General features: G+C 49.7%; 1 protein-coding gene and 1 non-coding gene across 6 annotated transcripts in view; both read left to right on the forward strand.

The window, feature by feature from the left end:
• The window catches only part of FOXK2 (forkhead box K2), an 82,231-nt gene that overhangs the window by 50,628 nt on the left and 16,369 nt on the right, over positions 1-15,234 (forward strand). For 4 of the 5 annotated variants that reach the window (XM_015437983.4, XM_045376378.3, XM_074021045.1 and 1 more), the window contains 2 exons: positions 3,507-3,653; positions 14,453-14,646. In XM_015437983.4, the coding sequence (XP_015293469.3) occupies positions 3,507-3,653; positions 14,453-14,646 (341 nt within the window). Of the gene's footprint in view, positions 1-3,506; positions 3,654-12,062; positions 12,210-14,452; positions 14,647-15,234 lie in introns of those variants that run through there. The other variant, XM_074021047.1, reaches the window with a different exon arrangement.
• LOC123569660 (small nucleolar RNA U13) lies at positions 14,213-14,313 on the forward strand. Its single transcript, XR_006693465.2, has one exon. It is a non-coding gene; the product is annotated as a small nucleolar RNA U13 (small nucleolar RNA).

A 15,234-nucleotide genomic window follows, 5' to 3' on the forward strand; every position in this document is an offset into this window, starting at 1 on the left:
GAGTGTGCAGCCACAAGGCCCTCAGTGTCACCTGTCTGTCACTCACCTGCTGTCTCGTGCGGTGGGCCCCAGCCCTGCCAGGGCGTTGGTGGGGATGTGGGCTTGACTCTGGTGTTGCTGCTGACTGTGTTCTTGGTATTGGGGTTTTGCAGGCGTACTCTTTTAGTCATTCAACACACATCTTAGGATTCCCCTAATAGCAGCTGTAGGCCCAGGTGCTGAGCAGACAGTGGAAGATGGAGGAGTGCTTTGGTCTTTGTGGAGCTCATGTGCGTTTGTGCTGGAGTTTAGCCCCTTGTCCCAGACTCTGAAGGTTATGCGAATGCACACCCTGCCATTCATGATTGTATGGGGCACGTTTGTCCCTTGTTTGGACAGCAGTTGTTGAGAGTCACACTATGACCTGGCACGTTTGTGTTCTTTGACCCAGTAATTTTCCTTTTAGGACTTAGACCAAAGGAAATGGCGGAAAGTTTGTATAAAACAGCAGTATGCGGCTGGGCGCGGTGGCTCACGCCTGTAATCCGAGCACTTTGGGAGGCCGAGGCGGGCGGATCACTTGAGGTCAGGAGTTGGAGACCAGCCTGGTCAACATGGTGAAATCCCACTTCTACCAAAAAAATACAAAAAGCCAGGCGTGGAACACAACGTGAATCTCAGCTGCTCTGGAGGCTGAGGCAGGAGTATCACTTGAACCCTGGGAGGCGGAGGTTGCAGTGAGCTGAGATCGTGCCATTGCACTCTAGCCTGGGTGACAGAGTGAGCTCCTGTTTCAAAAAAAAAAAAAAAAAGAATGCAACCTCAGTGTCCCTAGGGAACGGTGAAGGGTGATGAGGCTATTGTGGTTCCACTTAGGAAGAGCATGCAGAGTATTTGCTGATATGGAAATATTCCGGATGTAATGCTAGGTGGAAGAAAGAGAGTAAGAACCACGCGTGGTATTACTTGACATATTTAGGAAATGTGGTCTATCCCAGCAGAACGCAGCACAGCCATGAGAATGAATAAGCCACAGCCGTGCATCCCCCACCTGCGGCCGACTGCGGTGTCTGACACAGGGTGCTAGGCAAGGAGGGCACAGCCTGTGTGGTACCATTTCTGTCAGGCTTAAAATTGGACAAATCTAAATTGTATTGTTTCAGGATGCAGTCAAGTGGTAGGTTAGTAAATCCCAGCAAAACTGCAGTCACTGTAAGAAGTCAGTAGTAATGGTGGCCTCTTTGAGAGGTAGAGGTAGTGGGCTGAGAGGGCCCATATGAGCGTTTCGGGGATGCTGGTGGTGCCCCTGTCTCTTGACCTAATATACTGATGTTCACTTTGCAAAAATTTGTTCAGCTGACATAAATGTATCGTGAGCTTTTCTGTCTGTCTTAATGTTTTTCAATTTAAAAAGTTTTTAGAAATATAGAAAAAAGATCACAAGGAAATACACCAACAGCATAGGCACAGTGACGAAGGCTTTGTTAGCTGTTTAAAAGAAGAGACGTAGCAGGCAGTGTGGCATGCACCTGTAGTCACAGCTGCTCGGGAGGCTGAGGCAGGAGAATCAACTTGAGTTCGAAGCTGTGGTGAGCTGCGATCAAGCCTTGAATAGCCACTGTACTCTAGCCTGGGCAACATAGCAAGACCCTACCTAAAAAAAAAGAATTGGGTTTGTGGAGGGTCTTCTTGTGATTACGTTTTTCTGTTTAGAAAAAAAAGCGATAGGCCGAGCATGGTGGCTCACGCCTGTAGTCCCAGCACTTTGGGAGGCCGAGGCGGGTGGATCACGGGGTCAGGAGATAGAGATGAGACCATCCTGGCTAACACGGTGAAACCCTGTCTCTACTAAAAATACAAAAAAATTAGCCGGGCGTGGTGGCGGGCACCTGTAGTCCCAGCTACTTGGGAGGCTGAGGCAGGAGAATGGTGTGAACCCGAGAGGCGGAGCTTGCAGTGAGCCGAGATTGTGCCACTGCACTCCAGCCTGGGCGACAGAGTGAGACTCCGTTTCAAAAAAAAAAAAAAAAAGTTGACTTTGGGAGGCCAATGTGGGTGGATCACTTGAGCTCAGGAGTTTGAGATCAGATTGGACAAAAAAGCAAGACCCTGTCTCTACGAAAATTAGCAGGGCCTAGTGGCATGCGCTTGGAGTCCCAGCTACTGGGGAGGCTGAGGTGGAAGGATCACCTGAGCCCTGGGGGTTCAGGCTTCAGTGAACCAAGATCACACACTGCACTCCGGCCTGGGCAACAGAGTGAGACCCTGTCCCCAAAAAAGAAAGAAAGAAAGAAAAGACAAATGTCCCTTTGTCCACGCTGAGCTGTTAGCGCTGAACGCGGCCTGTGCTGTGGAATCCCATGTGGGCACGTCCGATGTCCTTGCCTCCTGTCTGTCGGCCTGCCTGTTTCCCGTTCCATTTGTGTTATCCTCGAACAGTATCTGTAATTGTGCAACTTCATGTAAATAGTGTCATCGTGAATGTATTGTTTTGCAAATGCCTTTTTTCATCCAACATCATCTGTTGCTTTTCATCCATGTTGACAAGTGTGTTGTCCAGAAGTTTACAACCAGGGGTGGTTCCCTTTCCCAGTGGGCTTGTGCCGATACGTGTGGGTTTCAGGTTGTCACTATGACGAGGAACCTCCAATGGCCTTGAAAGGGCCAGGCCCAGGGATGCCAGCCTGTCAGCAGGGCACACAGCAGCCAGGATGTCTCCGACCCCAAGGCGGGGTCTCCATGGGGCTCTCTGTGGGCTGGGGGCTGCTCCTCGTGGGCGGCGGGGGCTCCTTGTGGATGGGTGTTTGGTGAGTCCAAGGGCTCTGAGCTGTCCTGGCCACTCCTGGTGCTCACACCTGGGGAGGGGTGCTGCTGGCTCTGAGCCCTCAGCCAGCCTTCCCCACCCCTTGCCTGGACCCCTGTGGTGGCCAACAGGATCTGGTCTTGGTTGAGGTGCTTTGCCTTGGACTCCACTGCGGTCAAACAGCCTTTATTTCTTCATTTTTGACATTTGTGTTTTTACTTATGTAATTTTTAATGTTCTTTATAGTCTATAGTTTTCCATTTGCTTCCTCCATGTTTTCAAATTATGTTACTTTTATAGTAAGAACAATGAAGTATCAGGCTGGGTGTGGTGGCTCACGCCTGTAATCCCGTCACTTTGGGAGGCCAAGGCAGATGGATCACCTGCGGTCAGGAGTTTGGGACCAGTCTGGCCAACATGGTGAAACTCCTTCTCTACTAAAACCACAAAAATTAGCCGGGCGTGGTGGCGGGCGCCTGTAGTCCCAGCTACTCAGGAGGCTGAGGCAGGAGAATCGCTTGAACCTGGTAGGTGGAGGTTGCAGTGAGCCGAGATTGCGCGGCTGCACTCCAGCCTGAGCAACAGAGCGAGACTCCATCTCAAAAAAAAGAAAGATGAGGTATCAGAGGAACACTTAAAAGCACTGAGAATCTTTAAATCTAGTAAATTTAATACAAAATGTGTTAACTTCAATATTCTTTTTTGTTTGTTTTTTTAAATACAGGATGATTCAAAGCCACCTTACTCCTATGCACAACTAATAGTACAAGCAATTACAATGGCTCCGGACAAACAGCTCACCCTGAACGGAATTTATACGCACATCACTAAAAATTATCCCTACTATAGGACTGCGGACAAGGGCTGGCAGGTAAATGCCTTTCAGTTTGTTGTTAAATAGAGGCCGATTGATGCTGAGAAGAAAGTTGAGTGGCTGCTGTACTTAACACAGGCACAGGTTAGGAAGGTAGAAGGTGGCGGGGGGAAGGGGGTGTGGTGTGGGGGCGGTGCTTGGAGCCTCCTGTGCTGAGAGGAAGAGGAGTTGGGGCCGGTGCTGCCATGCTCTGCCTCACCTTCCTCGCGTGGAGCAGAAGGAAACATGGTTCTGGAAGAGCATCTAGGCCTGCGTGCTTTACTGTTGTGGAAATTCATGCGTCTGCACAGGATTTGTGAAGTGTGGATTGTCTGAGATATTTCCCTTTGACCAGTGCAGTTCATATTTGAAATGTAGGAAAAATTTGAAACCCAGCCCATCCTTCCCTTTGGCATTCTCCTGTCTTCCTCATCTAGTCCTGCTAACGGACAGAAGTTTTGAAGTTTGCAGAAACAGTTTTCAAACCGTGTTTTACCGAGGAACACGTAGAGGGCGTCTTACCCAGTTGGTCGGAATATAAGACAGATGAACGGGGCGTGCCCTGTCTCAGCCGGGGAGCCCACCTGCTCGTGGAACCCCAGGCTGCCTCCAAAAACCACTTTGAAATCTGCAAAATGTTCCCTTTGGTCAGCTCACACACCAATAATTTTAACCCTTTAGACTATGTAGGTTTTTTCTCTTTCTGTGTTATCTGTGTTGTGTTGGCTGTTTACTGGATGTATACGAGAATCTTGCTATTTGAGATAATTTGGCAGTGGGTAGGTTTGAAATATAGCATATTAAAAACATAGCAAGAGAAGAAATGTATGCATGCTTATAGTTTTTTAATTCGTTAAGTAACCAGGAATATCTATAGAATTTCTTTGAGGCTTTCATGTAATGATTAAATGATCCTTAAAAAAACGTCTAAACTGCATGGCTTAGTGATGAGGGTGGTGCAGGGGCACCTGTTTTCTGTTTATTGAAGGGAAAAACCTTTTCTCTTTTAACCGCAGATGTATAAACATGTTATATTGAAAAATAGCCCACCAGCCGGGCATAGTAACTCATGCCTGTGATCCCAGCACTTTGGGAGCTGAGGCAGGTGGATCACGTGACTCTAGGATTTCGAGCGCAGCCTGGGCAACATGGCGAGACTCTGTCTCTACCAAAAAAAAAAAAAATTAGCTGAGTGTGTTGGGTCACACCTGTAGTCCCAGCTACTCCGGAGGCCCAGGTGGGAGAATCACCTGAGCCCAGGAAGCAGAGGCTCTATCGTAAAAAGAAAAGAAAGCCTACCAGCCACGTCTTCCATATTTCCCTTGTGGAGGGGCTTGGGGGTCTTTAATCATGGAAGGTACAGAATGAGACCCAACCTCCCCTCTGACCCCCTTGGTGCACCCCATGCCTGGAGTGTCTGTGCCCGGCCCTGCCCACCTCCCTGTTTACAGCAAGGGGGCATCTCTTGACCATTAGGAAAATGCCGGATTCGGAGAGTTGTTCATATCCAGCCATGTCAGGGTCTCTTAACACATTGCATGCTAAATTCTGGCTGTATTTACTCTATTTTAATCTTTGTGAGGCTGTGCTTCAGACTATCTATATGTGTACACACACACACATATACATACTAACACACACAAAACCAGACGATAACTTCTACCCATGTTCCAATGGCCATGGCTTTATGGCTTCGTCAAGGAGAGAAACTCCACATGGAGTCCAGCTGGCTCTGGGGGAGTGTGTGAGGAGCCCTCAGAGTTTAAGTGCAGCTTATTCTGATGGTTTGAAGTACCAGTTACCTGGGGCTTTGTGAGTATGTGTTTCTAAGAAGCTTTATTAGACTTTAATCTGTTTCTCTTAAGTGGTATTTCCGTGTGTTTTTTTCTAACATCTGTTTATTTGAGAACTACCTATGAATAGGACAAGGCTTTCTTGCTAAAGAGGGTGGATGGATAAAGGCCCGGCCTCAGTTTTGGGAGTGCCCTAGTCAGGAAGTCAGGACATGCCTTTTGGGGAGCAGAGCCCTTGGAGCAAGGCTCTTCTGGACCACATTCGCGAAGTGGCGAGGACCCCATGGGACCGACCCCTCATGCATGCACTGCTTTCTGTCGTCTGTTGCAGGTGCCTGCACAGCTCACGTAGGCAGGGAATGACAGACTAGCACACATCAGGCACCCCTCTCTGCTGAACTGCTATTAAACTTGTTTCTGTTGAAACATTTTCTTTCCTGTCTAGATCAAGGTCTGTAAGTCTACAGCTGCATCTCTTGCCCCAGTAAGGCCGCTCCTGTGTCATTTCACACCTCGTGGCTCCAGCTAATTTAGCAGGAGAGGGATGAGTTTCTCCAGATTCCCCTTAGTTCATGGACACCTACTATCTCTCTCTTTTTTTTTCTGAGACAGAGTTTTGCTCTTGTTGCCCTGGCTGGAGTGCAGTGGTGCGATCTTGGCTCACTGCAACCTCCACCTCCCAGGTTCAAGCGATTCTCCTGCCTCAGCCTCATGAGTAGCTGGGATTACAGGCATGAGCCACCACACCAAGCTACTTTTGTGTTTTTAGTAGAGACAGGGTTTCTCCATGTTGGTGAGGCTGGTCTTGAACTCTTGACCTCAGGTGATCTGCCTGCCTCGGTCTCCCAAAGTGTTGGGATTACAGGCATAAGCCACCACCCGGCCAATGTACTCTTAATTTCTTTCTGTCCTCAGCTGTACCCTTGGCTGTTGGAATACTGACCCTCACGGGCTGTTCCTCTGCCATGAGATTCTCTGAGCTGCCCTTCCCAGTGCGTCAGACCTTATTCTGACCTTGTCCCTCTTGGCTTAAAACAAAAGCGAGGTGTTTTGCATTGTCTACCAATGGTGTGGCTTTTTGGTCAATCCTCAGAGGATATCCGAGGGTGAAATGAGACGGTCTGAGGACATCCGAGGGTGAAATGAGACGGTCTGAGGACATCCGAGGGTGAAATGAGACGGTCTGAGGACATGCGGGGGTGAAATGAGACGGTCTGAGGACATCCGAGGGAGAAATGAGACGGTCTGAGGACATGCGGGGGTGAGATGAGACGGTCTGAGGACATGCGGGGGTGAGATGAGACGGTCTGAGGACATCCGAGGGTGAGATGAGACGGTCTGAGGACATCCGAGGGTGAAATGAGACGGTCTGAGGACATCCGAGGGTGAAATGAGACGGTCTGAGGACATCCGGGGGTGAAATGAGACGGTCTGAGGACATCTGAGGGAGAGATGAGACGGTCTGAGGACATGCGGGGGTGAAATGAGACGGTCTGAGGACATCCGAGGGAGAAATGAGACGGTCTGAGGACATGCGGGGGTGAGATGAGACGGTCTGAGGACATGCGGGGGTGAAATGAGACGGTCTGAGGACATCCGAGGGTGAAATGAGACGGTCTGAGGACATGCGGGGGTGAAATGAGACGGTCTGAGGACATCCGAGGGTGAAATGAGACGGTCTGAGGACATCCGGGGGTGAAATGAGACGGTCTGAGGACATCTGAGGGAGAGATGAGACGGTCTGAGGACATGCGGGGGTGAAATGAGACGGTCTGAGGACATCCGAGGGAGAAATGAGACGGTCTGAGGACATGCGGGGGTGAGATGAGACGGTCTGAGGACATGCGGGGGTGAGATGAGACGGTCTGAGGACATCCGAGGGTGAGATGAGACGGTCTGAGGACATCCGAGGGTGAGATGAGACGGTCTGAGGACATCCGAGGGTGAGATGAGACGGTCTGAAGACATCCAAGGGTGAGATGAGACGGTCTGAGGACATCCGGGGGTGAAATGAGACGGTCTGAGGACATCTGAGGGAGAGATGAGACGGTCTGAGGACATGCGGGGGTGAAATGAGACGGTCTGAGGACATCCGAGGGAGAAATGAGACGGTCTGAGGACATGCGGGGGTGAGATGAGACGGTCTGAGGACATGCGGGGGTGAGATGAGACGGTCTGAGGACATCCGAGGGTGAGATGAGACGGTCTGAGGACATCCGAGGGTGAGATGAGACGGTCTGAGGACATCCGAGGGTGAGATGAGACGGTCTGAGGACATCCGGGGGTGAAATGAGACGGTCTGAGGACATCTGAGGGAGAGATGAGACGGTCTGAGGACATGCGGGGGTGAAATGAGACGGTCTGAGGACATCCGAGGGAGAAATGAGACGGTCTGAGGACATGCGGGGGTGAGATGAGACGGTCTGAGGACATGCGGGGGTGAGATGAGACGGTCTGAGGACATGCGGGGGTGAGATGAGACGGTCGGAGGACGTCCGAGGGAGAGATGAGACGGTCGGAGGACGTCCGAGGGAGAGATGAGACGGTCGGAGGACGTGTGGGGGTGAGATGAGACGGTCGGAGGACGTGCGGGGGTGAGATGAGACGGTCGGAGGACGTCCGAGGGAGAGATGAGACGGTCAGAGGACGTGCGGGGGTGAGATGAGACGGTCGGAGGAATCCTGTTTGAAAAGATGCCGTATGTCTTTCCTTTGTTTGCATTTACCTGCTATGGTTTGTTTTTTTCATGGTAGAAAAGTATTTAGTAAGTGACACATCAGTACAGAAACACACGGAGCTTATAGCTTGTCCTTTAAAACCAGGATGGCCAAGTGAAAAGTCAATACAGATTCTTATTTTTACTATTTAAAGAAATCAAAGGGACACACTGGGCATTGAACTATGTTTTTTCTTCTTTCTAGAGATGATGTACGTGTTTTCTGATAAGTAATCTACCACACATTGTACTAAAGCAGAGCAGCAAACAGCCAGGAAAGCTGTGCCCTGCCTGCTCCTCCCGCTGGGCTGCTCCTCCCGCTGGGCTGCTCCTCCCACTGGGCTGCTCCTCCCGCTGGGCTGCTCCTCCCGCTGGGCTGGACCAGTGGAACAGCATCTCAGTAGGAAAGGAAGAAACTGCAGAGTCCCTAACCCAGAGAGCCTAACAAACTGGTTTATACAGAAAAGATCTTCAGCAAACACGCAAACACAGTAACATGCTGTAAGAATATGTTTTACTCTTATTTCTAGCGCACACATACATGCATAGGTGCCCAGTCAAATAGGAACGAATGCCAATGTAGAAAGCATTTTTGCCTTCACAGCACTAACACCTAAAACGCACACGGCATATAATACTTTGATCTTTAAGTGGATAATCATGGAAGTCTCAAGATCACATCCACTAGGTTAGCCTGAGTATTCATTTATAAATATACATATTTTTAAAATAATGCTTTGGCAGGGCGCAGTGGCTCACCCTGTAATCCCAGCACTTTGGGAGGCCGAGGTGGGCGGATCACGAGGTCAGGAGATCAAGACCATCCTGGCTAATACGGTGAAACCCCATCTCTACTAAAAATACAAAAAATTAGCCAGGTGTGGTGGCGGGCGCCTGTAGTCCCAGCTACTCGGGAGGCTGAGGCAGGAGAATGGCGTGAACCCAGGAGGCGGAGCTTGCAGTAAGCCGAGATCGCGCCACTGCACTCCAGCCTGGGCGACAAAGCAAGACTCCGTCTCAAAAAAAAAATAAAATAAAATAATGCTTCAAAGAGACTTCTAGAAACAGTGGGACTACATCTGGACCAGAATGAAGTGACACAAGGACTGCAAATATTAAGACTAGGGGTGGCTTTTCACGTGGAGCTTTTATGTAGAGGGCGTCTCTTTCCGTTGATTCCTGCAGCCGAGACAAGCTGTGATCACAGGAGATTCCAAAATCTCAAGCTGGGCTTGAGTAACACCCTAGACAGACATCAGGAGCCCCATTGAGGGTGAAGTACTGAAACTGATCCATGTGAGAAAGAGATGCAAATGTGTAAAGATTCACGCAGAGCCTGCTGGGACAGAGGGTGGAGGCGGATTCGTCCACACCTACACACCAGCGGTGTGCTCAGGTGGTGGCCGTGGGTTTGTCCGCACGTACACACCAGCGTGTGTGCTGGGGAAGGGCCCCCCAGATGGAGTGCTTGACATGGGCTCGCTCCAGAGGCGTCTGACTCAGAAGCTCCTGAGCGAAGTGTCTACTTGCGGGGGGAGGAGTACTACGGTTAATGGATACAAGAAGGTGTTTCGGGAGAAATAGGTCTAGAAGGGTTAGGTCATTTTGGTTTTGACCTGTCAATACTTAACATAAATGAAGAGTTACAAAATAGAGTCAGTCTTTTTCCAAGATGTATTCTGTCATCATGAGCTGAGCCTCTTGGGCCGGTGACATCCAGAATGTTCTCAGTTCATTGGCTGGCGGGAGGACCCAGTGCCGCAGATTGTTCTGGGAAGCTGGCACAGATGATTGACACAGCGAAGTCACCACCAAGCGACTGCTTAAGTCTGGTCCTCGGTCCTCAGTCTTCTTTTTCTGCTCTGTAGTCCAAAGAATCTGTGAAGGTAGCAGCATGTCCAGTGTGTCACCCGCTGCTTTATTTTTATGGTGCTGTGATGTGATGGTGAAAGCTGCCGTGTTGAGTCCAGGAATCCGCTGCAGCAGCTGTTCTTCAATACAGTTTTCTACCCAAAAAAGGTATTCAGGCTGGGCACGGTGGCTCATGCCTGTAATCCCAGCACTTCGGGAGGCTGTGGCCGGTGGATCACCTGTGGTTGGAGGTTCGAGACCAGATGACCAATGTGGAGAAACCATGTCTCTACTAAAAATACAGTATTAGCTGGGTGTGGTGGTGGGCACCTGTAATCCCAGCTACTCGGGAGGCTGAAGCAGGAGAATCGCTTGAACCCACGTGGCGGAGGTTGCAGTGAGCTGAGATCGTGTCATTGCACTCCAGCCTAGGCAACAAGAGTGAAACTCCGTCTCAAAAAAAAGAAAAAGAAATGTATTCATTAAAAATAGATGTGTAGGTGAGTTTATTCTCTTCCATGTCTTCAAACTCCAGGTCGTACCTGTTGGTGAAATTACTCTGTAATAACTGGAACTCGTCATCCATGATAATGTCATCTAAATATCCCACCACAATATCAGATTCATCAGAGGTGGAAGAGAAAGACAGCAGAAAGCTCTCTTCTTCTAAGGCGTCCATCACTGCTGCCCCTATAGACTCCTGCCCTGCCTGCGGCCCAACCCGCATGCAGGGCGTGGCAGGCGACCTGGTTAAGGCCTCGCAACCAAGGCTGCAGCCTGCTCACTGCCCAGTCAGGTCAGCACCTGTGCGCCAGGCCCAGCCCTGGGTACCCGGCTGTGCCCACGTGCTGGCCCGGTCTCTGCACACCGCCAACACCACGGATCCGGGCCTCGGTGACTCCAAAATGATTTTTTATGGTTTTATAATTTTACCTAACCCGGAATTGAGATAATTGTTGTGACTATGAAAAGTTTGAAAAGACGGGGCTCTCAGCCTCCAAAGGGACTAGAGCTGGTTCCTTTTATTTTTATTTTATTTTATTTTTATTTTTTTGGGGACAGAGTCTTACTCAGTCGCCCAGGCTGGAGTGCAGTGGCGTAATCTCAGCTCACTGCAACCTTTGCCTCCTGGGTTCAAGTGATTCTCCATCCTCAGCCTCCTGAGTAGCTGGGACTACAGGTGTGCGCCACCACGCCCAGCTAATTTTTGTGTTTTTTACTAGAGGTGGGATTTTGCCATGTTGGCCAGGCTGGGCTTGAACTCCTGACCTCAGGGGATCCACCCACCTCGGCCTCTCAAAGTGCTGGGATTATAGGTATGAGCCACTGTGCCCATCCCTTGATCTCTTTTAAAGGAAGGACTGTGCTCTGGACTCACCCTCACCCCTGCTCTTTTGGAGGCATTCCTGGACATTAGACCCCTCCTCTGAAAGGAACGTGGCCTGTTCCTTCTCCTCAGTTTCTGCACACGTCCTTACTGTGCAGAATGCACACTGGAGGGCACTCAGGGCTGGGGGGTGTTAGATAGACAAACAGTCCTTGAGAAACTTGAGGTCTGCTTAGGAAGGCTGACCAGGAAGGCACAGAGGAGAGCCCCGGAAGGGAGGGAGCTGGTGCTCACGGAGGGCTGATTGTCAGTAGATGCTCAATTTGGAAAGCCTTTGGGAGAAAGATAATTTGCTCAGAATTGCACATCCTTTTCTTCATGTTTAGCGTTAAAGAATAACAGCCCACGTTTTCTCTGAAAGCTTTATAATTTCTGAATCATTAGAGTCCAGTCAATGTGGTTTTAGTACGTGTAGCAACAGAATGAAGGTACATCCATCCTGGGTTTGATCAAATTACAACGGCCTTAAATTACCTTAGAAACATGGTTAATTTATTCTCTTTGTGTCTACATTAAATGTCTCATTACTTCCCCATATTTTCTAGAGTCTTGTTGGCTGGCAAATCGCAAGTAATCTTTCCTTATTTGCCCTTGAAGTTGTTGTTAGGGAGATGGATTGGAGAATAAAATAGGTTAGAATCTATTCTGATGATGCAGACTGTGTTCTTGTATGTTTTCAGGACAGAAAGTAGCAGCTCCCCAATTCCACAGACCGACTTTGCGTCTCGTGAGTGATGGTGGTGGTGATGCAGGAGCAGGGCTTCTGGCCCACGTCGCGTTCTTCTGCTCACAAGGCTAGAGTCTGGCCCCGAAGTCACCTTTTCTGCTTCCAGATTCCCACTGTACTGACCTTTCCTCCTAGCAGCATGCAGATTAAATGACTCTGCGTCAGTCAGTACAGCCACAGTCTTCACTCCAGGGATGGTTGACTGCTTTCTGCTCTCCAGCGTCGGATGCCGTGTGGGGCAGTTCTTTCTGAGTTCCTGCTTAGGAGTACTGGTCCTGGCAGAACAGCCGAGAGGGCAACTGTCAACCTTCTCAGGCAGTGGCTGGGATTGCCGTTTGCACTGCTTGAGGGTTTTATATTACCATCGTCTGGGTTTGCTTTTCTTCAGTCACAGTCTTAGAATCCACCTTCTACTTCACACTTAAAATTGGTCACAGTCTCAGAATCTACCTTCTTCTTCACACTTAAAATTCTGAGAGCAGTTGGCAAAGCTTTGCCTTCTCTGTCCAGTAACAGTCATGTTTGATTTTCTGGAGGAATTGATAGAAAGACTGGGTGTCAGCTAAAGCGAAATAAAACATCATAGCAAGTATCTGTGGTTATTCCAATATTGGAAATCTCATGTGACGCCTGCACCTGTAAACAGTTCCCCAAAATCCCACACACAGCCTCGCCCCCTCTTCATGTTGCCCACCAAGTAGCTCCCATCCGTCCACAGGGCCCAGAGGCGTTAGCATGGCACTTGAGCAGCCACTGAGATTGGTTGTAAAGTGTTATTTTATATGTTGGATTTCTTAGTCACCTTTGACGATTTCCGAGGCTTGTGATTCTAATAAGATTAATTGGGAAATTTAGAAATGACTTTTTGGGTAGGTTCAGATTGTGTTTTGAGTGATCACCGTTTTAACACTTTAATAGCTTAATTTTAAATCTACACATTAATGTAAATTAATGGAATGTTTCTGTGAACCCATGACTTTTGTCCGGTTTTGGCTGTGATGGTGCCTGAATCAGGTCACAGCGGGGGCTTTCTTCAGGTTGTCTGTAAACCCTTAGCTGGGCTTTTTTTTGAGGTGGAGTCTTGCTTGTCTTGCCCAGGATGAAGTGCAGTGGCATGATCTGGGCTCACTGCCACCTCTTCCTCCCAGGTTTAAGCGATTCTTCAGCTTCAGCATCCTGAGTAGCTGGGACTACAGGTGCGAGCCACTGTGCTCGGCCGATTTCTGTGTGTTTAGTAGAGACGGGGTTTCACCATGTTGGCCAGGCTGGTCTCCAACTCCTGACCTCAAGTGAGCCACCGCGCCCGTCTGGCTTTTTCTAATAGAAAGAATGATGCACTGACGAGAAGCTGGGAGGGAAATTTTTCCTGTGTATCTTATGAAATTATTTCAAGGATCAAATAAAAAACAGAGGCACTTTGCCAAGTCCTCTCTTACTGGAAGATGGTGTCCGTCCTGATTTTCAGCCTCTTGCTCCTTTTTCTTTTTTGCTGGTTCGCCAAATACTTTATACTGGATTAATTTAATTTTAATGGCATGACAGATTCTGTAAGCTAATTCTGTGTGAAAAAGTATCTTAACAGAATGGCTCACCTCAGCTCTGTGTGTCTCCAAGCAGGGAGTGGTTGGCAGCTGTAAGTCGTTGACTCCACCTGGAATGCTCTGTGCTGACAGTCGCAGTCCTGGGTTTCCCACCTTGAAAGGAGATGGAGTCAGAAAGGGCCTCTGTGTGCAACCGCTGTGTGGATCGCCCATCCCTCCTGTTCCCCAGCCCCCCAGCCTGCCTCCCGGGCCTGTCCTACCGCAGAATGCCCTCCTGCTCCCCAGCCCCCCAGCCTGCCTCCGGGCCTGTCCCCCGCAGAATGCCCTCCTGCTCCCCAGCCCCCCAGCCTGCCTCCCGGGCCTGTCCTACCGCAGAATGCCCTCCTGTTCCCCAGCCCCCCAGCCTGCCTCCCGGGCCTGTCCTACCGCAGAATGCAGTGTCCTTTCCTCTTTGGAAGCCCGTAGCAGCCTTGGACTCAAACCCCCGGCTGCTCCTTCCCTTGAGAGTTACTCACCAAGCAGGGAGGGCTGCTCCTTCCACACAGCACAGCCCGTAAGCGTCACTCTGTTGTCGTTTGTAAGCGTGACGTCTGGGTTTTCACTCCTGTGCAGGACGGGCCTCCCTCAGACCTTGTGAGCTGTCAGTACGTTACCTGTGTGACGCAAAAGAGAAACAGTTCACTCTGCAGGCTGCCGGCGCCCCACGTCGAGGTTCTGCTTTGGAGGGCACTAAAACTAGGACGTGTTTTCATTTCTCGGCAAAGAAATATACGAATTCTATGTATTTTTTTATGTTTCATAGAATTCCATTCGCCACAATCTCTCTCTGAACCGTTATTTCATCAAAGTGCCACGTTCCCAGGAAGAACCAGGCAAAGGCTCGTTCTGGAGGATAGACCCAGCCTCTGAGAGCAAATTAATAGAACAGGCTTTTAGGAAACGACGGCCCAGGGGCGTGCCCTGCTTTAGAACCCCTCTGGGACCGCTCTCTTCTAGGTAAGGAGAAAGAGGAACAAAAGGCCTCACTTCATGCTCACTAAACTCACCTTCAATGTATTGGGAAAATTTCCTTTTGAAAATGAAGGAACTACCAAATGCATTATGATTAAATGTTGGGATGGGGATTTGAGCAAAAGTGTTGAGTGGCTGCCCGGGCATTTTCTGGTTCTAGTGGTTGAAACATTTGAGACCGTTTGCAGAGTTTAAACTGCACTCCACTCAGTGATTGCTGCTTTGTGGGGCTCGTCGCATATTGTTCACGCCAGTGCCATGGTGACATTTTTCCTTTCCTTTGGCACAGGAAAAGTTCTTTTTTTTTTTTTTTTTTGAGACAGAGTCTTGCTCTGTCGCCCAGGCTGGAGTGCAGTGGCCGCATCTCAGCTCACTGCAAGCTCCGCCTCCCGGGTTCGGGCCATTCTCCTGTCTCAGCCTCCTGAGTAGCTGGGACTACAGGCGCCCGCCACCTCGCCCGGCTAGTTTTTTGTATTTTTTAGTAGAGACGGGGTTTCACCGTGTTAGCCAGGATGGTCTCGATCTCCTGACCTAGTGATCCACCCGTCTCAGCCTCCCAAAGTGCTGGGATTA

The sequence above is a fragment of the Macaca fascicularis genome, chromosome 16 (assembly GCF_037993035.2).
Source record: "Macaca fascicularis isolate 582-1 chromosome 16, T2T-MFA8v1.1".
Taxonomy (NCBI): Eukaryota; Metazoa; Chordata; class Mammalia; order Primates; family Cercopithecidae; genus Macaca; species Macaca fascicularis.